The sequence below is a fragment of the Oncorhynchus gorbuscha genome, linkage group LG10 (assembly GCF_021184085.1).
Source record: "Oncorhynchus gorbuscha isolate QuinsamMale2020 ecotype Even-year linkage group LG10, OgorEven_v1.0, whole genome shotgun sequence".
Lineage (NCBI taxonomy): Eukaryota > Metazoa > Chordata > Actinopteri > Salmoniformes > Salmonidae > Oncorhynchus > Oncorhynchus gorbuscha.
Genome location: NC_060182.1, coordinates 34,598,938 through 34,623,557, shown reverse-complemented (window position 1 = coordinate 34,623,557; position 24,620 = coordinate 34,598,938). Strand labels below are relative to the sequence as shown.

General features: G+C 41.6%; 1 protein-coding gene across 1 annotated transcript in view; it reads left to right on the top strand.

Annotated features, from left to right (window-relative positions):
- Window positions 1-725: 725 nt before the first annotated feature.
- kdm5bb (lysine (K)-specific demethylase 5Bb) overlaps window positions 726-24,620 on the top strand; it is a 37,118-nt gene continuing 13,223 nt past the window's right edge. Inside the window, exons 1-16 of the mRNA XM_046365787.1 lie at window positions 726-1,057; window positions 4,937-5,014; window positions 8,372-8,494; window positions 9,017-9,187; window positions 9,531-9,587; window positions 9,851-9,991; window positions 10,294-10,393; window positions 10,640-10,755; window positions 12,539-12,697; window positions 19,329-19,448; window positions 19,542-19,700; window positions 19,875-20,056; window positions 20,276-20,438; window positions 20,551-20,670; window positions 20,771-20,965; window positions 21,301-21,482. Coding sequence (XP_046221743.1) covers window positions 905-1,057; window positions 4,937-5,014; window positions 8,372-8,494; window positions 9,017-9,187; window positions 9,531-9,587; window positions 9,851-9,991; window positions 10,294-10,393; window positions 10,640-10,755; window positions 12,539-12,697; window positions 19,329-19,448; window positions 19,542-19,700; window positions 19,875-20,056; window positions 20,276-20,438; window positions 20,551-20,670; window positions 20,771-20,965; window positions 21,301-21,482 — 2,219 coding nt within the window. The 5' untranslated portion in view covers window positions 726-904. The remainder of the gene's footprint in view (window positions 1,058-4,936; window positions 5,015-8,371; window positions 8,495-9,016; window positions 9,188-9,530; window positions 9,588-9,850; window positions 9,992-10,293; window positions 10,394-10,639; window positions 10,756-12,538; window positions 12,698-19,328; window positions 19,449-19,541; window positions 19,701-19,874; window positions 20,057-20,275; window positions 20,439-20,550; window positions 20,671-20,770; window positions 20,966-21,300; window positions 21,483-24,620) is intronic.

The window sequence follows — 24,620 nt, the reverse complement described above, 5'->3', positions numbered from 1 at the left end:
CCGGCAGCGGTGAAGGTGTCACCTGAAAATATCCCTCCGCAATAATAAACAGTAGCCAGTGAGGATACAATGAAAAGCATTTTCAAGAATGAATTCTCTGAAATCAAATTTTACCAATCAAAATGGTGCACAATTACGTATATTCAACTTGTCAATAAGACGAACAATATTTGACACTATAATGAAGATGCTGGTTTGGATGTAGCTTAGGCTTCAAATGCACTGTGTGCTACAGTACTTCACGGAGCACATCAGTCGGGTGCATTCATTCTTGTGGCTTAATAATAGTCCCTCTACATAGCCTATATATGTTTCATTACAATTTAGTTTTTTTTTAATTTATTAGAGTCTGTCTGACTAAAGAAAATAGTAATTTATGCGTAGTTTATACTCCATCTTTTCCAACATAATTCTGTGTAAATTACACTAAATTCAACACGACAATGGTGTGTCAAAACAAACGGGTATTTGTATATTTACATATTCATGTATGTGATTAACAATTGAAATATTTAGGAATAATTTTAGAAATATATTGGTGAAATCGACAATAATCACAATCCATGTAATAAAAGCCTATAATTTATCTTGATTTACGATGTTTAACATGCAGTACGATTGATGTCTAAGGTCAGAGAATGAGTTTGCAAACATAAGAGGTTTTAGAAATATTATATGGTATCTACTTTTTTAGGCGGACGTAGTCACTGCCTTAGAACATTCGTTTCACTGTGTGTGTGTGTGTTTTGGCTGAGCTGCCTCGTATTGTTGATCCCGATTGACTTCGAGAGACCCTGTCATTGGAAATTAGAAGGCTATACCTCCGGACAGACCATAAGATAGGTGACACACCGTTGTGACTAGGCTACCTGTGTTGTCTGAGCTCTAAGATTGGATCAAGACCATGACCCAGCCTCGGCCGGACGAGTTCAAGCCGCCTCAGGAGTGCCCAGTCTTCGAACCAAGCTGGGAGGAATTTGCCGATCCTTTTGCTTATATAAATAAGATTCGTCCAATTGCGGAAAAAACGGGTATTTGTAAGGTCCGCCCGCCTCCGGTAAGTGTGATCGAGCTGCTGAATGGTTTAACAGATTCTTTAAAACCGTTTTAACAAAACTGACAACCACAAACACGGGGGGTTAAAGGGACCTTTTCAACATGGCGGATGAAGGTTCTGCTGATTCTTTTGTATCATTAATGTTTATATAGCTAGCTAACTACATAATCCAGCTAGTTTTAATAGCTAACGTTAGCTACCTGACCAACTGAATTGACGTTAGTGGCATTGTGTAACTGCAGCAGGCAACGTTAATGAAAATAGCTTGCTAACGTAACCTGCTAAGACAATGTTGACTGCTTCTTCAATCACTGAAATCGTCGTGCTAGCTAATTGAACTAGCTAGCTAACGTTAGCTGACTAAAAAATCGTGAGATTATCCTTTCGTTAACGACTGATGTTAAACTAGCTAGTGCGATGACCGACCGTGAAGTCTGTCAGTTCAGTGTAAAACGACAAATCAGCCAAGGTTAGTAGTAACAGCTAACGGTAGCTAGTTAACGTTACTTAAAACAAACAGCATTCAATAAACAAAAAAGCTAGCCATGTCAATTTAATTTACGTGGAGACAGCTGGGCCGCTTGCTACCAAGACTGATCAGCGTAGTTTTGTCATCAGGCGAGAAAACAATACACACGCATACACCATTTGTCTTTGGCAGAAGATACCTACCGACCCTACCGTTATGCTTGTTTACACTGAGCTACATTGGGATCTGAACGCAATCATGGCTACATTAATACACTGTGGAGCCAGCATGAAATATGGGTCGGAAAACTTAGCTCAATGCAGGGATGGGATATGCCACTGTACTCCAAATTGTACCTATAAACACACTGCCCCATTGAGAAGATTAAAATACTGTTTTCTCCCCCCAGAAAACTGCCCTTTTTGTTTTCATGCTAGATAACAGCAGCCATTATGGAATGGCATATGGAGTTGATTGGCTGACATTGCCATTCCAGAATGGCTAGCTAGCTAGCATGCGATGAGGATGAAAAGAGCAGTTTTCTGAGAGAACTATAAGTATTTCAATCTTCCAGTCGATGTATCGGTGTGGATAAAGGTATAATTTGGAGTACAGTGGCATATCCCATCCCTGCATTGAGGTACATTTTCTGACCCAGAACCTCACGCTGCCTCCACGGTGTCTTCATTTAACCCCAGTGCAGCTCGATGTAAACAAGCGTAACATTAGGGTCGGTATCTTCAGGAAACTTTTGTCTTTAATTGATTAGCTTGGTAGATTACAAAATAGGCAACCTTTTGACATTGTCGGACCATAGTCACTGGTAGGGTTTCAACATTTCTGTGAACTTTCAATATATTTCCAGGTTTTTCAGAAATCCTGGTTACTGATTAAGAATTTTTCCAACAGGAGTTTGTGAAAACCAGGGAATTTATTGAAAGTGCCTAGAATTTTGCAACCCTAGTCACTGGTAATGCCAAAGAGCTGTATCTTTACAGAGATGGGTAATGTTGGTTGATTAGTTACTATGAATGATGTTTTTAATGTAATTCAGACAAACCTCTAACTTCCCACAACTAAGGATCACCTGTATTTATTAGTCTCCAGTTTGGTGTAGCCTAAACTTATTTATAACTGTGACCGTTTTGAGAAAAAAAAGGCCCCCTGAACCCAAAAAGATAGAATCCATAAATGAATAATAGGCATCAGTCAAATAACATATATTATTAGATAGGAGTTTATTAGTCACATGCACAGGATTGCAGATGTAATCCTAGGGTACACTGAAATTCTTATGCGCCGAGGTCCAACAGTACAGTTTAAAAAAAAGAAGAGACAAGTATTGGTTATAACTATCCATCAATATTGGATGTAGTCTAAGATTAGTGATAAGTAATTTCATTGATGGATGTAAATATCCTGGTGGAATGGAATGCTAACTCAGTAGCCCTGACCATTTCTTGGCTGTTGAATTCCATCTAGCCATTTTGTTGGTCTTTAGGTGATGTTAGTTAGTCTAGTGGGTTTAAGATAAGGAAATAATCGTGCTGTATGCTCTACAATGCTCATGTTGTAACCATAAAATTACTAGAAAATTGTATTGAGAAAAAAGTAATGATGTACAGTTGAAGTTGGACGTTTAACATAAACTTAGGTTGGAATCATTATAACTAGTTTTTCAACCACTCCACACATTTCTTGTTAACAAACTATAGTTTTGGCAAGTCTGTTAGGACATCTACTTTGTGCATGACAAGTAATTTTTCCAACAATTGTTTACAGACAGATTATATAATTTATCACAATTCCAGTGGGTCGGAAGTTTACATACACTAATTATGTCATGGCTTTAGAAGCTTCTGATAGGCTAATTGACATCATTTGAGTCAATTGGAGGTGTACCTGTGGATGTATTTCAAGGCCTACCTTCAAACTCAGTGCCTCTTTGCTTGACATCATGGGAAAATCAAAAGAAATCAGCCAATACCTCAGAAAACAATTGTAGACCTCCACAAGTCTGGTTCATCCGTGGGAGCAATTTTCAAACGCCTGAATGTACCACGTTCATCTGTACAAACAATAGTATGTAAGTATAAACACCATGGGACCACACAGCCGTCATACCGATCAGGAAGGAGAGGCGTTCTGTCTCCTAGAGATGAACGTACATTGGTCCGAAAAGTGCCAGAACAACAGCAAAGGACCCTGTGAAGATCCTGGAGGAAATCGGTACAAAAGTATCTATATCCACAGTAAAACAAGTCCTTTATCGACATAACCTGAAAAGCCGCTCAGCAAGGAAGAAGCCACTGCTCCAAAACCGCCATAAAAAAGCCAGACTACAGTTTGCAACTGCACATGGGGACAAAGATCGTACTTTTTGGAGAAAAGTCCTCTGGTCTGATGAAACAAAAATATAACTTTTTGGGCATAATGACCATGGTTATGTTTGGAGGAAAAAGGTGGAGGCTTGCAAGCCGAAGAACACCATCCCAACCGTGAAGCACGGGGGTGGCAGCATCATGTTGCGTGGGTGCTTTGCTGCAGGAGGGACTGGTGCACTTCGCAAAATAGATGGCATTATGACGAAGTAAAACTATGTGGATATATTGAAGCAACATCTCAAGACATCAGTTAAAGATTGGTTGCAAATGGGTCTTGCAAATGGACTATGACCCTAAGCATACACCCAAAGATGTGGCAAAATGGCTTAAGAACAACAAGTCTAGGTATTGGAGTGGTCATCACAAAGCCCTGACCTCAATCCTATAGAACATTTGTGGGCAGAACTGAAAAAGTGTGTGCCAGCAAGGAGGCCTACAAACCTGACTCAGTTACACCAGCTCTGTCAGGAGGAATGGGCCAAAATTCACCCAACTTATTGTGGAAGCTTGTTGAAGGCTACCTGAAACGTTTGACCCAAGTTAAACAATTTAAGGGCAATGCTATCAAATACCAATTGAGTGTATGTAAACTTCTGACTCACTGGGAATGTGATGAAATAAATAAAAGCTTAAATAAATCACTCTACTATTATCCTGACATTTCACATTCTTAAAATAAAGTGGTGATCCTAAGACCGGGAATTTTTACTAGGATTAAATATCAGCAATTGTGAAAAACTGAGTTTAAATATAGTTGGCTACGGTGTATGTAAACTTCCGACTTCAACTGTAACTCCATGACCACGGTAGACAAATATACAGACTTAGAGTTGTAGGCTAAACATCTGTTACTGATCGGTGTCCCATACATGGCAAGGACTGGTTTATTGTACGATGTCTCCCTACTGCTGGGTGTTATGTGGTTCTTTGAATAATCTTTTCAGCTGTGCGATATACCTACTTATTATGATATTATTATTAATATTTAAGTCATTCTAATAATAATATTTTATTGTGTCCTCATAGGACTGGCAGCCTCCATTTGCATGTGATGTTGACAGACTGCACTTCACTCCTCGGATACAGAGGCTAAATGAACTGGAGGTAGGGAGCAATTTTCCCTCAATGTTTTCAGCACTGAGCAAATTTCAGGTCTGCTGAGCACAAACTTGAACATTTTACATTTACATTTAAGTCATTTAGCAGACGCTCTTATCCAGAGCATGGTGAAAATTATGTGCAACTTCCTGCTTGCGTTTACTATGAACACTGAGGCTGTACCTGCTTTAAGTTAGTTTCAGACAGTGGTCAAGTAGGCTACTGTGGCTATTTGATCATAATGTAGGCCTACCAAAATGCATCCCATAACATTTTACCATGGAAATAGCTGATCTATCATTCAGCCTACAGTAGCAGCCAACGTGTGGTGTTCAATGTAGGCCTACATTCCATGAGACCTTTGAAAAAAAACATGCAGGGCTTGACATTAACCTGTTTATCCACTTGTCCTTCAGACAAGGTGACTGGAAATGATTTTGTGGTGTGATTCCCATACCATTATTACAGAGAATAAGACAGATTATGCTACCCTCTGCCTATAGCTTATTCAAGCAGGGGAAGCAGGGTAGCCTAGTGGTTAGTGTTGGACAAGTAACCGAAAGGTTGCAAGTTCAAATCCCAGAGCTGACAAGGTACAAACCAGTTGTTCTGCTCCTGAACAGGCAGTTAACCCACTGTTCCTAGGCCGTCAATGAAAATAAGAATCTGTTCTTAACTGATTTGCCTAGTTAAATAAAGGTTTTTTTAAAAGCCTGTCTCAAAATACAACACTGCGCCTTTAAAGTAAAAAATAAATTTAAAAAAGCTCTTCACCTGCCTCGCTTTTCAATGTTGTCTAGAAATGCACAGGTTTGTGCTCTTGAAGGAAGCAATCACTCCCCCATTGCTGACTACAAATGATCTATAACTGGGCTCACTAACTAACTAGGACTAACTAGCAAATGATATGAGCAAATGTGCACAGGTGGCTACATGCAGCTCTGACTTTGATCTCAAAACAAGCGCATCTATCTGGAGCGGCAGGTAGCCTAGTGGTTAGAGCGTTGGGCCAGTAACCGAAATGTTGCTAGTAGAGGTCTACCGATTATGATTTTTCAACGTTGATACCGATTATTGGAGGACCCCAAAAAAAAGCCGATGCCGATTAATCAGACTATTTATAATTTTTACATTTGTAATAAACCAAATGTTTTATTTGTAATAATGACAATTACAACAATACTGAATGTACACTTATTTTAACTTAATATAATACATCCATAATATACATTTAGCCTCAAATAAATAATGAAACATCTTCAATTTGGTTTAAATAATGCAAAAACAAAGTGTTGGAGAAGATATTGCACTTTTACTATGTGCCATGTAAAAAAGCTAACGTTTAAGTTAGCAGCGTTTCAAAGCAGCGTTACCCATGCAGAGCAAGTGGAACAACCACTCCAAGTCTCATAGCGAGTGACGTTTGAAACGCTATTAGCGCGCACCCCGCTAACGAGCTAGCCATTTCACATAGGTTACACCAGCTTAATCTCGGGAGTTGATAGGCTTGAAGTCATAACAGCGCAATGCTGGCAAATGCACTAAATACTGTTCGAATGGTACGAGCCTGCTGCTGCCTACCATCGCTCAGTCAGACTGCTCTATCAAATATCAAAGACTTAATTATAACATAATAACACACAGAAATAATACGAGCCTTTGGTCATTAATATGGTCGAATCGGGAAACTATAATTTCGAAAACAAAACGTTAATTCTTTCAGTGAAATACGGAACCATTACGTATTTTATCTAACGGGTGGCATCCCTAAGTCTAAATATTGCTGTTACATTGCACACCCTTCAATGTTATGTCATAAATATGTACAATTCTTGCAATTTAATTACGGCCTTTGTTAGGAATAAATGGACTTCACACAGTTCGCAATGAGCCAGGCGGCTCAAACTGCTGCATATTCCCTGACTGTTTGCACGGAACGTAAGAGAAGTGACACAATTTCCCTAGTTATAAGAAATTCACATTAGCAGGCAATATTAGCTAAATATTCAGGTTTAAAAATATATACTTGTGTATTGATTTTAAAGAAAGGAATTTATGTTTATGGTTAGGTCCATTGAGGCAACAACATTTTTTTTCGCAAATGCGTTTGTTAAATCATAACACTTTTGTCGATGTAGGCTGTGATTCGATAAGAAATTAACAGGCACCGCATCGATTATATGCAAAGCAGGACACGCTAGATAAACTAGTAATATCATCAACCATGTGTAATTAACCAGTGATCATGTTAAGATTGTTTTTTTCTTTTTACAATATAAGTTTAATGCTAGCTAACAACTTACCTTGGCTTCTTGCTGCCCTCGTGTAACAGGTAGTCAGCCTGCCATGCAGGCTCCTCGTGGAGTGCAATGTAAGGAAGGTGGTTAGTGTTGGACTAGTAACCGGAAGGTTGCAAAAACGAATCCCCGAGCTGACAAGGTCAAAATCTGTCGTTCTGCCCCTGAACAAGGCAGTTAACCCACTGTTCCTAGGCCATCATTATAAATAGGAATTTGTAATTTACTCGTTCAATTAAAAATACTCACGACCCCTCATGCTTTAAACACAGTCCATATCAAAGTGAATTGCACAGATCCATATATGGCAATGGTCTATTTGCATATAGGCCTACTGCAGCTCTGATTGGTTATGCTGCACCGGTCTGTGTAGAGTACTGGCTGTGTAGAGTCTTGCATGTCAATGCAATAGAATCCTAATCTGATGCGTTCTGCCTACAACAAAATCTCTTGCATAGTTAGTTTTACATACTAAGTCTTGCTCAGTTTGTTTTATTGCGGTATGGTTGCATTGAAGGTGGCTAATATTGCGTTGATTCGATCACAATTCCCAGAGTAAAGGGAAACATTGAACTTTTCCCCCTTAGTTAACACTATCAATCTCGTGCTTCTCTGTGCGGGCTGATATTTCTTCTGCGGGCCCACACACTCGCACTGGTTAGAGGGAAAATTGGTAAGGAAGTCACTTTGCATAATGTGTAGCCTAGATTTTAGTCTGATAAACAATACCCTTGAAGATGTGCACCACTGACACCTTGGCCTATAAAGGGGAATTAAACTGATTGGTCAGGGTCCCTGTCAATGCAGTTGTCTCGTTGACATAGCACTAAAGGTTTTCTATTGTGCCTACTGCCAATCATTTATTAATCACCCCCTTCAGAAACTTTGGTGAAAGGAAAGGCAAAGGTTGCTTGCGCAGGAGCCGGTCAGCAGAAACATTTTATTTTCAGTGCACCGTTTTCTTTATTGCATCACATAGCTGAGCCAGGACACTTATCACTGCCATGATTCTCTAAATTAGAATTCCTACAGTGACTAATATATCACCCTCGTTTCCCTTTCCTAGGCACAGACCAGAGTTAAGCTTAACTTCTTGGACCAGATTGCAAAGTTCTGGGAGTTGCAGGGGTGTTCTCTGAAGATTCCTCATGTGGAAAGGAAGATATTGGACCTGTATCAACTCAACAAGGTTGGGTGTTTAGTAGTGATAGATTTGATACCAGAGCTCCGAGGCATGGGTCAAAATCGCTAAGCAGTTTTCTTCAAAGCAGTGTGCCGATTATCATTTTATCAGAATCATGTGATCAATGATCACATGGTCAACGTCTGAAGCTTTGTTTCATCAAACAACTGCCTAATTGGCTTGGCAACGGTTTCGGTAGAAGAAATAAAGGCTACCCTGCGCACACGCTATGGCATGTGGGACGTTATATGTGTAATCATTTGGCTGCTCTAAATTCTTTTGACCAGCAGGTACCACTAGTGTACACTGTGTTGATGAAAGCCTTGAGTAATGAAACTATTTGACACAATTGGCTGGAAAGCCTCAATGTTTCAAGAAGCTTTGTTTATCCATCACTAGTGTTTAGTGTTGTTTCAAACTACTATACATTTATTCCATCTTAAATAGCATACTATACATTTATTCCATCTTAAATAGCATTGCACAGAATCCACTGACTCTACCTAACTTTTACACATTTTATTTCAGAATGTTGCAGATGAGGGCGGATTTGATATTGTGTGTCGCGATAGACGTTGGACGGCGATTGCGCTTAAGATGGGCTTTGCTCCTGGCAAGGCTGTTGGCTCTCACTTACGGTCACACTATGAGAGACTTCTCTACCCCTACAACCTCTTCCAGAGCGGAGCCAACCTCCTGGTAAGTTGGACAGATGCCCCAACACCAATTATTTTCCAATGGTTGAATCGGTTCCAACTCCTGCCTAACACTCATGGTTAATCTGTCTGTGTCTATTCGCATTGCACTCAGAGCTTTATGAATCAGCTAATGTTTTATTAAGCACTTGGTTGGCTCATCTGTAGGCAAGTTGAGCACTGTTCAACAACAGTTTTACTGCTGTTATGCGGGAAGTATGTTTGTCTAATGTCCAGTGAGGATCGTTTTCAATTTTGAATACATTTATTGAACACTGTAGAGAAAGCATACAGAGTGAACATAGATTGGGACGTTGTTGTTAACTTTGGAAGCTCTCTTGCTTTAGGCACCAGAGCTTGCGTCCAAGCTGATGCGCTTAGTGTCTGCTCCTGAACTTGACACGGTATGTCTGCCTCATGGTTATTATCTAATAATTAACAGATGGCACATTTTTGGTTACACAGACATGTTAGACTGCAATACAACCATTCTTTGTTTAAAATGGTCTCATAGTGCTTTGTCTGTGCATCGCTGCCATAGTCTGGGTGTCCTTGCTGCCATAGATGTGTGCCATGTCTTTTGATTTGTTGTTGGTTGTAAGTTAATCCATTACAAAATGTAGAATAAACAATGTATTGTATAACATTACATTGTATATGCCTGCAGTTTGTCCAGGAGCCAACCCTGCCAGTTGCCACGAGTGACAAGGAGTGTAAACCCCCTGACCTGACCGAGAGGCAGCACTTTGTTGAGCCAACCGAGTCCTGCTGCAACAGCGCCCACAGAGCAAAGCGAATGAGAGCTGAGGTGGATGCCCTTGTCGCACAGAGCCACACACACTTGTCTGAAGAACTCCTCTTAAAACCAGTCATTCAGATTGTACAACTACCCTGTAACCATCTACTTTACTCTATCCTCTTCAAATCCTTAAGTCACAAAATGGAGGAGTTGCATAAGAAAGCCAATTTGAATGTAATTTGCCTAAAGCCTTATGGGTGTTCTCAATTATTCATGCATGCATTGGCACATTTCTCTCTATTGCATATAAACTTTAAGATCATTAGTGGTATTTACTGTAGTTAAGTAGAACTCTATTTCTCCACCCACAGTCGGGTTGTGTGAAGACAGAACCAGGAACTGAACCCTGTGAAAACAACAGACCAAATCTGAGGAGGAGGATGGGCTCTTTTGTTGCCAAGCCCGAGCCAGGTCAGTACTGACGAGGCTTTACTTTAACCACAGAAGAGTTGACACAATATGTGTGATCAGTGCCAATATCTACACACTTGTATACTACTCAATCCATGTATTGGGCCATGCATTAAGAGTGAATATTGGAAGTTAATGAATCATGTTCAGGCTAGGGTGTAAGATACACCGTGGGTAATTCATTAGTTAAATCCTCTGATGTTCCTCATTATGCTCATCATATGTCATTTTTCTTTACATAAAAAGACATTCCCATTCTAGTGAAACAAGAACCCATCGAGCCGGTGAGCGAGGCAGACAAAAACAAGTCTCGATATAAGAAAAAACCCAGTCTTGATGCCCCACCTCCTGCAGTGAGTGTAGTAAGTGTGGCTTTATTTAATCCATTCCTTTGAGAGAGAATACAATTAAATTGATGATCAACAGTATAATGTATTTACACCAGAACACATTGAAAACATTTTTGTGTAACATACACTACCGGTCAAAAGTTTTAGAATACCTACTCATTCAAGGGTTTTACTTTATTTTTACTATTTTCTACATTGTAGAATAGTAGTGAAGACATCAAAACTATGAAATAAGACATGGAATCATGTAGTTACCAAAAAAAGTGTTCATCAAATCAAAATATATTTTACAAGTTAGATTCTTCAAAGTAGCCAGCCTTTGCCTTGATGACAGCTTTGCACACTCTTTACATTCTCTCAACCAGCTTCATGAGGTAGTCACCTGGAATGCATTTCAATTAACAGGTGTGCCTTATTAAAAGTTAATTTGTGGAATTTCTTTCCTTAATGCGTTTGAGCCAATCAGTTGTATTGTGACAAGGTAGGGGGGTATACAGAAGATGGCCCTATTTGGTAAAAGACCAAGTCCATATTATGGCAAGAACAGCTCAAATAAGCAAAGAGAAATGACAGTACATCATTACTTTAAGACATGAAGGTCAGTCAATACGGAACATTTCAATAACTTTGAACATTTCTTCAAGTGCAGTCGCAAAAACCATCATGCGCTATGATAAAACTGACCCTCATGAGGACCGCCACAGGAATGGAAGACCCAGAGTTACCTCTGCTACAGAGGACAAATTAGAGTTACCAGCCTCAGAAATTGCAGGCCAAATAAATGCTTCAGAGTTCAAATGACAGACATATCAACATCAACTGTTCAGAGGAGACTGTGTGAATCAGGCCTTCATGGTCGAATTGCTGCAAAGAAACCACTACTAAAGGACACCAATAAGAAGAGACTTGCTTGGTCCAAGAAACACAAGCATTGGACATTAGACCGGTGGAATTTTGTCCTTTGGTCTGGAGTCCAAGTTGGAGATTTTTGGTTCCAACCACTGTGTCTTTGTGAGAGGCAGTATGGGTGAATGGATGATCTCTGCATGTGTATTTTCCACCGTAAAGCATGGAGGAGGAGGTGTTATGGTGTAGGAGTACTTTGCTGGTGACACTGATTCATTTAGAATTCAAGGCACACTTAACCAGCATGGCTACCACAGCATTCTGCAGCGACATACCATCCCATATGGTTTGTCCTTAGTGGGACTATAATTTGTTTTACAACAGGACAATGACCCAATACACCTCCAGGCTGTGTAAGGGCTATTTGACCAAGAAGGAGAGTGATGGAGTGCTGCATCAGATGACCTGTCCTCCACAATCACCTGACCTCAACCAAATTGAGATGATTTGGGATAAGTAGGACTGCAGAGTGAAGGAAAAGCAGCCAACAAGTCCTTAGCATATGTGGGAACTCCTTCAATACTGTTGGAAAAGCATTCCAGGTGAAGCTGGTTGAGAGAATGCCAAGAGTGTGCAAAGCTATTGCAAAGGGTGATTCTTTTGAAGAATCTCAAATATATAAAATATTTGGATTTGTTTAACAATTTTTTGGGGGGTCACTACATTATTCCATATGTGTTATTTCATAGTTTGTCTTCTATTATTCTACAATGTAGAAAATAATACAAAAATTAAGAAAAACCTTGGATGAGTAGGTGTTCTAAAACTTTTGACCGGTAGTGTATAGGAAGTTGAAGAAATGTGATTATGTGAACAAAAGTTGAATTGTAGTTCCCTTTGGTTATTCATTAGTTTTATATTAAACAACTTTCTTCCCTCTGTTTTGTAGGTGGACCTGTATATGTGTCTGGTGTGTGGCAGCGGGAGTGACGAGGATCGTCTTCTGTTGTGTGATGGCTGTGACGCCAGTTACCACACCTTCTGTCTCATACCCCCTCTGCACGACATCCCCAAAGGAGACTGGAGGTGCCCCAAGTGCCTGGCTCAAGTGAGTAGTGATGTCTAGTCACCTCATCACACCAATAACCACATTCAAATGGAAGAGGCAAGTGGAAGGGGGAGAAAGTAAGGAACTTGTCTGTTGGCCTTGCATTAAAGAACAAAATTGGTTAAAGAAAATTGTGATAAATAAAAAAGAAAACCAGTTTAATTTAAGAACCAAAAAATAGTGCCAATTGCATCAACTTTGTTTTTCAATATAAATTATTATACAAAATTCTTGCAACCAATAGAATGTTATATACAGTATATAGGGGATACAACCATCCCAGCGCTGCAGATTTTGCTGCGAAGAGACAATCATTTAATCATTTGTTTTGGTACTGTCCGTATGAAGCGGGATTTTGGTCGCAGGTTCAGGAATGGCTTAAGAATTGCAACATTTACCTGGAGCTAACTCTGCAAATTAGCACTGATGGGTGATTTGAAAAGTCAGTCAACCGATCAATAATATATACCGAACAAAAATATAAACGCAATATGTAAAGTGTTTTCTTAGCACAAATTAGTTTCCATCCCTGTTAGTGAGCATTTGATCCTTTGTCAAGATAATCCATCCACCTACCTGACGGGTGTGGTATATCTAGAAGCTGATTAAACGGCATGATCTCAACAAAGGTGCACCTTGTGCTGTGGACAATAAAAGGCCACTCTAACATGTGCAGTTTTGTCACACAACACAATGCCACACATGTCTTATGTTTTGAGGGAGTGTGCAATTGGCATGCTGATTGCAGGAATGTCCACCAGAGCTTTTGCCAGAGAATTTAAAGTTAATTTCTCTACCATAAGCCTCCTCCGTTGTTTTAGAGAATTTGGCATCCAGTACATCCAACCGGCCTCACAACAGCAGAGCACGTGTATGACGTTGTGTGGGCGAGTGGTTTGCTGATGTCAGCGTTGTGAACAGAGTGCCCCATGGTTGGGTTATGATATGGGCAGGCATAAGCTACGGACAACGGACACAATTGCATTTTATCGATGGCAATTTGAATGCTCTAAAATTCCATGAAGAGATCCCGAGGGCCATTGTGAGGCCCATCTGTGACCAACAGATGCATATCTGTATTCCCAGTCGTGAAATCCATAGATTAGGGACTAATGAATTTATTTAAAATGACTGATTTCCTCATATGAACTGTTACTCAGTAAAGTCAATGAAATTGTTGCTTGTTTGCGTTTTATATTTTGGTTCAGTATAATATTCCTAGCAACAACAAAAAATAATACAATCTGGTGAAAATGAGAATAGAAAGGTTCAGAACTTTTGTGAAACGGCACAATTGAAAAATATATGGCAAGTAGAAATCCAAACTGGATGATGTTCAGAGATGGATGGGAGGGGATGAGTGGAGCTGAAGGATGGGACTAAAAATAACTAATGTAAAAAATATGTCTGTAAAGAAATATATATATTTATCGTCATCAATCTACACAAAATACCCCATAATGACAAAGTGAAAAAAGGTTTTAAGAAATTGTAGCAAATTTATAAAAAAACAGAAATACCTTATTTCCGTAAGTGTTCAGACCCTTTGCTATGAGACACAATTGAGCTCAGGTGCATCCTGTTTTCATCCTTGCATCCTTGATGTCTCTACAACTTGATTCGAGTCCATCTGTGGTAAATTCAATTGATTGGACATGATTTGGAAAGGCACACATCTGTCTATATAAGGACCCACAGTTGACAGTGCACGTCAGAGCAAAAACCAAGCCATGATGTCAAAGGAATTGTTTGTAGAGGTCTGGGACCGGATTAGATCGAGGCACAGATCTGGGAAAGGGTACCCAAAAAATTATGCAGCATTGAAGGTCCCCAAGAACACGGTGGCCTCCATCATTCTTAAATGGAAGAAGTTTGGAACCACCAAGCCTCTTCCTAGAGCTGGCCGCCCAGCCAAACTGAGCAATTGGGGGAGAAGGGCCTTTGTCAGGGAGGTGACCAAGAACCCAATGGTCACTCTGACAGCGCTCCAGAGTTCCTCTGTTAAGATGGTTGTCCTTCTGGAAGGTTCTCCCATCTCTGCAGCAATCCATCATTCAGGCCTTTATGGTAGAGTGGCCAGACGGAAGTCATGCCTAAGTAAAAGGCATTTGACAGACCGCTTGGAGTTTGCCAAAATACACCCAAAGGACTCTGACCATGAGAAACAATATTCTCTGGACTGATTTAACCAAGATGGAACTCTTTGGCCTGAATGCTAAGCGTCACGTCTGGAGGAAACCTGGCACCATCTCTACGGTGAAGCATGGTGGTGGCAGCATCATGCTGTGGGGATGTTTTTCAGTGGCAGGGACTGGGAGACTAGTCCGGATCAAGGGAAAGATTAACAGAGCAAAGTACAGAGAGATCCTCAATGAAAACCTGCTCCAGAGCGCTCAGGACTTCAGACTGGGGCGAAGGTTCACCTTACAACAGTACAATGACCCTAAGCACACAGTCAAGACAACCCAGGAGTGGCTTCACGACAAGTCTCTGAATGTCCCAGCCAGAGCCCGGACTTGACCCCGATCAAACATCTCTGGAGAGACCTGAAAATAGCTGTGACGCGACACTCCCATCCAACCTGACAGAGCTTGAGAGGATCTGCCGAGAAGAATGGGAGGAACTCCCCAAATACAGGTGTGTCAAGCTTGTAGCATCATACCCAAGAAGACTCAAGGCTGTAATTGCTGCCAAAGGTGCTTGAACAAAGTACTGAGTAAAGGGTCTGAATACTTACGTAAATGTAATATTTAATTTTAAAAATAAATGTGCACATTTCAACGCAAAAACAGGTGTTTGTCATGATGGGATATCGTGTGTAGATTGGGGGGGGGGGGCAAACTTTCGGAATGCACTGTATATATTGTCTATATTTACAAAAAAATGTATGGGGGATTGGAAATTATGCAGACAATTACATTTATGGAAGCCACAATCTATCTGCAATAATAAAGCTGATCTACCCCATACAAAATGTATAGAAGAGAATAAATAATCACATTCACAGTTCAGTCTGTACTGGCTTCTGTACTGGCTCCTGTGAGTGTATAATATGAATGTGTTCAGCGCTGTTACTTATACAGAGTACCAAAGTTGTTAGTGGTACCTATATGTGTTAGCTATAGACCTTTTCAACTGTCAATAACACATTCTATATGCACACGCAACCAAGGGGTTCCCCAATAAATAAACGGCGCCTCAGCATGCCATAATTGTACAAAATGACAAGATCGTTGTTCTTGATCCTACCAAAAAACGGAACAAACACATTGACTTGTTGCTACCAGATCCACTAAACAAAATCATCAGACATGTATTTCCTGTTTATGATCCATTTGCTCTGGTGGTGTTGGCTACATTTGGCTAGCGCAGCAAATAACCACAGAACTAGTGTGATGTAAAGGTATAGAAAGGTCAGCTTACCTTGTTAACCAGCTAGATATGCATTTCTCTCACAACAGCCAACTAAACTAGCTAGCATACGAGTCCAATGATTGACAGCCACATTGTTTCCATCAGAAGTTGGCTAGCAGCAGCAATTACCCCACTATCGGCCTCTTTCCCCCCTCAATAATGCACTGTCTCTCCCAGCTCTTCGTTTGCTTCTTCTCCAAAACGCAACTATATTTTGCCCACTTAGTTTCAATTAAGAAACGTACTGTAATTTTATTGAACCGCTAGTTTGTGATAGGCATGTATTCACTTCACGCGACCTTGTTTACGTGTAGTAAAGCTAAACTATATTACAAATGCTAGCGCTGACATCTTGTGGTGATAATGTTGAACTGCATATTAATTACACCAGGATGATTTATTACGGTTTTTGTTTTTTACGTTGCCTTTATTTAACTAGGCAAGTCAGTTAAGAACAAATTCTTATTTTCGATGACGGCCTGTCTTGTTCAGGGCCAGGACGACAGACAGTCAGCTCGGGGATTCGATCTAGCAACCTTTCGGTTACTAGTCCAACGCTCTAACCACTAGGCTAACTGCCACCCCATGAAGCACACAAATTGCAACTTTATTTCAAGCAAGATGTATTTTAATTCAACCAAATGAACCTTGAAATATAACTTTCTGCACACCCACATGATAGTGATATTTGTGAATAATGTCGCTCTCCTGTGTATGTTATCCTTATGGCCTACCTTCATTACAAGGGTAGGGCTCGCACTAATCCATTTCATGACGGCATATACAGTAGCAGTATAAATCAAATCTGGTAACCCTCAGCATGGTTACTCATTAATTGTCTAATGAAAAAGAGAAACCCACACACTGATATTGCCAGCAAATTATTCCCACATACAAATTCACAGATGTGAGTGCTTTTCTAATAGTATCGTTTAAAATGGAGAAAGTTTCTCGACAAAATGTAAATAATGTGTGAGGGTTTGCTGATCCTGTTTCAGTATAGAAATGACAAGTCACATGTACAAGTACATTAGACATACCCACGAGGCCAATACTAATCCCATCATATGTCTGCATTGGGCGTGCATGCAATACATAATCTCACATCTGCTGTAACCAAAAGGGTAGAGCATGGATAGTGGAGGCAAGAGAGAATTACCCTGAAGGGCCACTTTTTTATATGAGCTGCAAAGTAGCCATGTAATGTATGAGTTTCATCCTCATATGGCTGCCCGGTGCCGGGGCGTAAACCCTAATTAAATTATACTTGAAGCTAGTATGCCAACCACAGGAGGAGGAGGACAGTGAGTGTAGCAGAATGGAGCAAATTGGCCCAAAATTGCAGGAGGAGATCCTCCCGCAGCTGAGATGCTTACGGTATTAAAATATAGATACATTTATGATAGACAGGAGGAGACACCTCTTCGAGTCTCAAGGGGATCACATCACAGTTGCCACTCGAGCTCACTCACCTCTGCTACAGTCACGCCCTTTTCACCTCCTACACCACCGACAGTATAACGCAGCCTCCAACTGGGTGATCTGGGCCAATGTAGCAGAATGAAATACCCCCAAAATGTATTCTGTGGGTTGACTCAGTTCACAAAGTCTGCTCTGCTGGCTGCTGAGGTTGATGCGAAGGAGGAGGTGGTCAGTGAGTGCTAGGCTCTTTCTCAGTTCATCCTTCCTCGATTCCTCTCATCGCCTCCTGCTCAAAACCCATTGGAGTAGAAGGTACCTTCACCTCCAATACAATTGTTTAAAATACAGGTGAGGGGATAGGATGTGAGTAATCAAGGAAAAACAAAGTGAGACAAAGCCCTAGTAGGCATAGTGTGGTGATGTCACCTGCTCTGAGACCTAAAGTACTGTTATTCTATCCCAGTGTTTCCCAACCAGGGTTAATAGGACTCCTGGGGGGGTGCTTGGCCTATCCACAGGGGGTACATGAGAAGACTCCTGAGACCGTAGGCTTACTGGTAAAATTTACATGAGGGAGTGCTTCGAGGGTACTCCGGGCAGAGCAAAATATACTTGGTGGTACAGTAACCAAAAAAGGTTGGGAACCACTGTTCTAGCCCAACCAAGATCATGGTTTTGGTAGGATAATGGATGTTGCTTTGTGGGTATGAAGTGCTGTTATGTACAGGGGTTGTGTCCTATGTCAGCCATACAGGGATTGTTACACACACGCCAGTGATCAAGGACATCCGCTGCAAATCGGTGCAATATCATCAGACAAAGTGAGAGAGTAAGTGACAATGAAATAAAACCGACAAACGGAATGTTTAATGACCCAAAAATACACTATACTTCATTCAAAGAATCAACACTTTATTTCATATCGTACAAAGAATGCCTATGTAAATGGTTAGTGGGTTTAGACATTCATCTTACTCCCAAAACAACAGAATAGTAATTTGAAAAGTGTTGAATACAAATAATAAGCAGAATGTCAGGGCAGGGCTGGAACAGAACCCTGCACACCCAGTAGCTAGATCTCTAGGCGCAAGGTTGGCCGTACATGTTCTAGGTCTATGCATTGTTACTTTAAATAGTATATTTGTAGTCCTACAACCAATTCTAACGGTAAACCAGTAGCATATGTAACCCATTGGAGATAGACTCATTGGAGATAGATGGGACTTTCATCTGCAGACTGGGTTTAGTAGCTTTCACTGATCTCTGTATCTGAGGTTAGGAAACATGGAAATTTAGACAACGGCTTTCTTTGTTATTCTCAAGTGATATAAAATTTGATATGTTTCGTTGCAATTGTGTTTTTGAATTATCATAGTTCTCTCTTTGGGACTGGAAATATGTTCATTAGCTAGCTAGCTAGCTTAGCTACTATTTGGGTAGCTAATGTTGTTTTTAGCAGGTCAAGCTAACTTTTGTGTCATTTAAAAAAATATATATATTTGATGGCTGTCTATCCTATGTAGGATAGACCGCCATGATAAACAACTTAACCGTGTGCTAGACATCATCCTAGCGTCACCTCCTGCTGCTAACCTTGCTGTCCATGCAGCCACAACGTAACAGCTGTTGTTTACAAATGCAAGTTCTTTTTGCATTCCAGTGTTTCACTTCCACTCCTCCTCAAAAAGCCATTTAAAAGCTCTATGCGGAATTCCGAATGCGTTTGTCTGTGAAAAGAAAACTGTTATCAAGGTGTGATTTCTACCCTTTTTCTTCTTCTTCTTCTTTTGAACAGGAGTGCAGCAAACCTCAGGAGGCATTTGGCTTTGAGCAGGCATACAGGGACTACTCTTTGCGGGCTTTTGGAGAAATGGCAGACTCCTTCAAATCTGATTACTTCAACATGCCCGTTCATGTAAGTCGAATGTGTCTAATCCATTAAGGAAGGTCTTACAATTTTAACCTGTTGTTATGGATTCACAACTGTTTGCTTGTTTGTTTGTTTCAGATGGTTCCCACAGAGTTGGTGGAAAAAGAGTTCTGGCGCTTGGTGAGCACCATCGAAGAGGACGTCACAGTGGAGTACGGAGCAGATATAGCCTCCAAGGAGTTTGGGAGCGGATTCCCCATCAAGAATGGAAGATTTAAGGTTTCAGAAAAGGATGAGGTAGGCAGCTGTATTCAAATTTATGGGTAACCAAACCAATTCAGTATATCACACAGACTCACGATATAATGGAAAAAACGTGTCTTTCAATTTTAATGTCTTGCCAATGTACCATTTTGAATCAGAATAAAAATAGATTTAAAAAATGGCTAAACTCTTTCTCATCTCTTACAGAAGTACCTGAAGTGTGGCTGGAACCTGAACAATATGGCGATGATGGACCCGTCAGTGTTGACTCATGTCACAGCAGACATCTGTGGGATGACTCTACCTTGGCTCTATGTAGGCATGTGCTTCTCCTCCTTCTGCTGGCACATCGAGGACCACTGGAGCTACTCAATCAACTACCTGCACTGGTACTGATGTTTACCAACCACTCTTTATTTAGGGATGTTGAAACTAAGTAATTAGTAACATGGTACAATCATAACACAGTGCCATTTTGCTTATGATCAGGGATTTTTAGTTTTCCACATTTTCTGTATGGAGTCAGGACAATATTTTCAAGCTATTAATATCACCTTGGATACCTTATTTGCATGATGTTCAAGAATCAAGTTTTTTGTTTTTGAAAGGGGGGAGCCAAAGACATGGTATGGAGCACCTGGCTTTGCTGCGGAACAGCTGGAGGCTGTGATGAAGAAACTAGCTCCAGAGCTGTTTCAGATTCAGCCAGATCTCCTCCACCAGCTGGTCACCATCATGAACCCTAACACCCTCATGTCCTACGGGGTTCCGGTAAGTGTCTCCCTCAATGTAACTAGACTTACACCCATGTATTTCCATAGAATACTATATCATTTCAGTAACAGAGACATCATCTTGAAAGTGATATTTTCTGTGTCCCCAGATTTACAGAACCAATCAGTGTGCTGGTGAGTTTGTCATCACTTTCCCCAGAGCCTATCACAGTGGTTTTAACCAAGGTTTTAACTTCGCTGAGGCTGTCAACTTCTGTACTGTGGACTGGGTAAGATACTCATTGGCTTCCTCATTGATATTATATTGCAAGGGTTAGTTTATGTGAAGTGGACTGTTTACTAATATAGTCTCTCTTTGGTTAATCTCAGATGGCATTAGGCCGCCAATGCGTCGACCACTACAGACTGCTGCATCGGTACTGTGTTTTCTCCCACGACGAGATGATCTGCCAGATGGCCTCCAAGGCCAACAGTCTGGACGTGGTCCTGGCGTCGGCTGTCCAGAAGGATATGAAGGATATGGTCAGAGAGGAACAGGACCTACGAGATAAAGTCCGCAAGATGGTAAAGTGCACCTACAACAGACATTTATTTTTCACTTTTCAAATCAATTAATCAAAGTATTTTTTTTCTTCTAAAAAATAAGCGAGTAATAAGCAATAATATTTTATCATTGCTTTATATTTCTGTATTTTTCAGGTCATAATAGATCACAATTTATTATTTTGATATGCAGAGCAACGAGACCTAAACAGATTATTTTGATGTATTCATTTTTAGAGGCTTATCAAACACTAATGATATATTGTTCACTCCAATTAAGGAGAACAGCTGTCTGGTTCCACTGTCTCTCGGGTCTTCGTTTCTAACATGATTGGGTCTGTGTCTTTCTCCCCAAGGGGGTGTTGCGTTGTGAGCAGGCGGAGTACGATCTCCTGCAGGATGATGAGCGGCAGTGTGCCAAATGTAGGACCACCTGTTTCCTGTCTGCCATCACCTGCCCCTGCAGCCCCGGCCAGCTGGTCTGTCTCCACCACATCCAGGACCTCTGCTCCTGCCCCCTCACCAACTACACACTGAAGTGAGTCATTTCTCATGTCCTGTCTTCCGACGCATCTAGTCTATCAACAGCACACCAGTTTGGCTTTAATCTCCACAGATTATTTTCCCTTGTCCACACTGAAGTGAGTCCCGGGGTGCATTCAACAGGGCACAATGTTGTCGAACGTTCAAATAGAAATAGTCTATATAAAAAAAATATGTGTTCAAATTAGTGGATTCAGCTATTTCAGCCACACCCGTTGCTAACAGGTATATAAAATCGAGCACACAGCCATGCAATCTCCATAGACACACATTGGCAGTAGAATGGCCTCATAGGATGCCACCTTTCCAACAAGTCAGTTCGTCTGCAGAGTGCTGAAGAATGTAGAAATCATCTGTCCTCTGTTGCAACACTCACTACAGAGTTCCAAACTGCCTCTGGAAGCAAAGTCAGCACAATAACTGCTCATCGAGAGCTCCATGAAATGGGTTTCCATGGCAGAGCTGTCGCACACAAGCCTAAGATCACCATGCTCAATTCCAAGCGTTGGCTGGAGTGGTGTAAAGCGCCGCCGCCATTGGACTCTGGAGGAGTGGAAACACGTTCTCTGAAGTGATTTTTTTTTTTTTTTTTTTTTTTTTTTCACCTTTATTTAACCAGGTAGGCTAGTTGAGAACAAGTTCTCATTTGCAACCGCGACCTGGCCAAGATAAAAGCATAGCAGTGTGAACAGACAACACAGAGTTACACATGGAATAAACAATTAACAAGTCAATAACACAGTAGAAAAAAAATGGGCAGTCTATATACAATGTGTGCAAAAGGCATGAGGAGGTAGGCGAATAATACAGTTTTGCAGATTAACACTGGTGTGATAAATGATCAGGTCATGTACAGGTAGAGATATTGGTGTGCAAAAGAGCAGAAAAATAAATAAATAAAAACAGTATAAAAAACAGTATGGGAATGAGGTAGGTGAAAATGGGTGGGCTATTTTCCTATAGACTATGTACAGCTGCAGCGATCGGTTAGCTGCTCGGATAGCTGATGTTTGAAGATGGTGAGGGAGATAAAAGTCTCCAACTTCAGCGATTTTTGCAATTCGTTCCAGTCACAGGCAGCAGAGTACTGGAACGAAAGGCGGCCAAATGATGTGTTGGCTTTAGGGATGATCAGTGAGATACACCTGCTGGAGCGCGTGCTACGGATGGGTGTTGCCATCGTGACCAGTGAACTGAGATAAGGCGGAGCTTTACCTAGCATGGACTTGTAGATGACCTGGAGCCAGTGGGTCTGGCGACGAATATGTAGTGAGGGCCAGCCGACTAGAGCATACAAGGAGAGTTTGCAGTCTAGCCAGACACCTAGGTACTTATAGATGTCCACATATTCAAGGTCGGAACCATCCAGGGTGGTGATGCTAGTCGGGCATGCGGGTGCAGGCAGCGATCGGTTGAAAAGCATGCATTTGGTTTTACTCGCATTTAAGAGCAGTTGGAGGCCACGGAAGGAGTGCTGTATGGCATTGAAGCTCGTTTGGAGGTTAGATAGCACAGTGTCCAATGACGGGCCGAAAGTATATAGAATGGTGTCGTCTGCGTAGAGGTGGATCAGGGAATCGCCCGCAGCAAGAGCAACATCATTGATATACACAGAGAAAAGAGTCGGCCCGAGAATTGAACCCTGTGGCACCCCCATAGAGACTGCCAGAGGACCGGACAGCATGCCCTCCGATTTGACACACTGAACTCTGTCTGCAAAGTAATTGGTGAACCAGGCAAGGCAGTCATCCGAAAAACCGAGGCTGTAGAGTCTGCCGATAAGAATATGGTGATTGACAGAGTCGAAAGCCTTGGCGAGGTCGATGAAGACGGCTGCACAGTACTGTCTTTTATCGATGGCGGTTATGATATCGTTTAGTACCTTGAGTGTGGCTGAGGTGCACCCGTGACCGGCTCGGAAACCAGATTGCACAGCGGAGAAGGTACGGTGGGATTCGAGATGGTCAGTGACCTGTTTGTTGACTTGGCTTTCGAATACCTTAGATAGGCAGGGCAGGATGGATATAGGTCTGTAACAGTTTGGGTCCAGGGTGTCTCCCCTTTGAAGAGGGGGATGACAGCGGCAGCTTTCCAATCCTTGGGGATCTCAGACGATATGAAAGAGAGGTTGAACAGGCTGGTAATAGGGGTTGCGACAATGGCGGCAGATAGTTTCAGAAATAGCGGGTCCAGATTGTCAAGCCCAGCTGATTTGTACGGGTCCAGGTTTTGCAGCTCTTTCAGAACATCTGCTAACTGGATTTGGGTAAAGGAGAACCTGGAGAGGCTTGGGTGAGGAGCTACGGGGGGGCGGAGCTGTTGGCCGAGGTTGGAGTAGCCAGGCGGAAGGCATGGCCAGCCGTTGAGAAGTGTTTATTGAAGTTTTCGATAATCATGGATTTATCGGTGGAGACAGTGTTTCCTAGCCTCAGAGCAGTGGGCAGCTGGGAGGAGGTGCTCTTGTTCTCCATGGACTTCAGTGTCCCAGAACTTTTTGGAGTTGGAGCTACAGGATGCAAACTTCTGCCTGAAGAAGCTGGCCTTAGCTTTCCTGACTGACTGCGTGTATTGGTTCCTGACTTCCCTGAACAGTTGCATATCACGGGGCTATTCGATGCTATTGCAGTCCGCCACAGGATGTTTTTGTGCTGGTCGAGGGCAGTCAGGTCTGGAGTGAACCAAGGGCTGTATCTGTTCTTGGTTCTGCATTTTTTGAACGGAGCATGCTTATCTAAAATGGTGAGGAAGTTACTTTTAAAGAATGACCATGCATCCTCAACTGACGGGATGAGGTCAATGTCCTTCCAGGATACCCGGGCCATGTCGATTAGAAAGGCCTGCTCACAGAAGTGTTTTAGGGAGCGTTTGACAGTGATGAGGGGTGGTCGTTTGACTGCGGCTCCGTGGCGGATACAGGCGATGAGGCAGTGATCGCTGAGATCCTGGTTGAAGACAGCAGAGGTATATTTGGAGGGCCAGTTGGTCAGGATGACGTCTATGAGGGTGCCCTTGTTTACAGAGTTAGGGTTGTACCTGGTGGGTTCCTTGATGATTTGAGTGAGATTGAGGGCATCTAGCTTAGATTGTAGGACTGCCGGGGTGTTAAGCATATCCCAGTTTAGGAACGAACTCT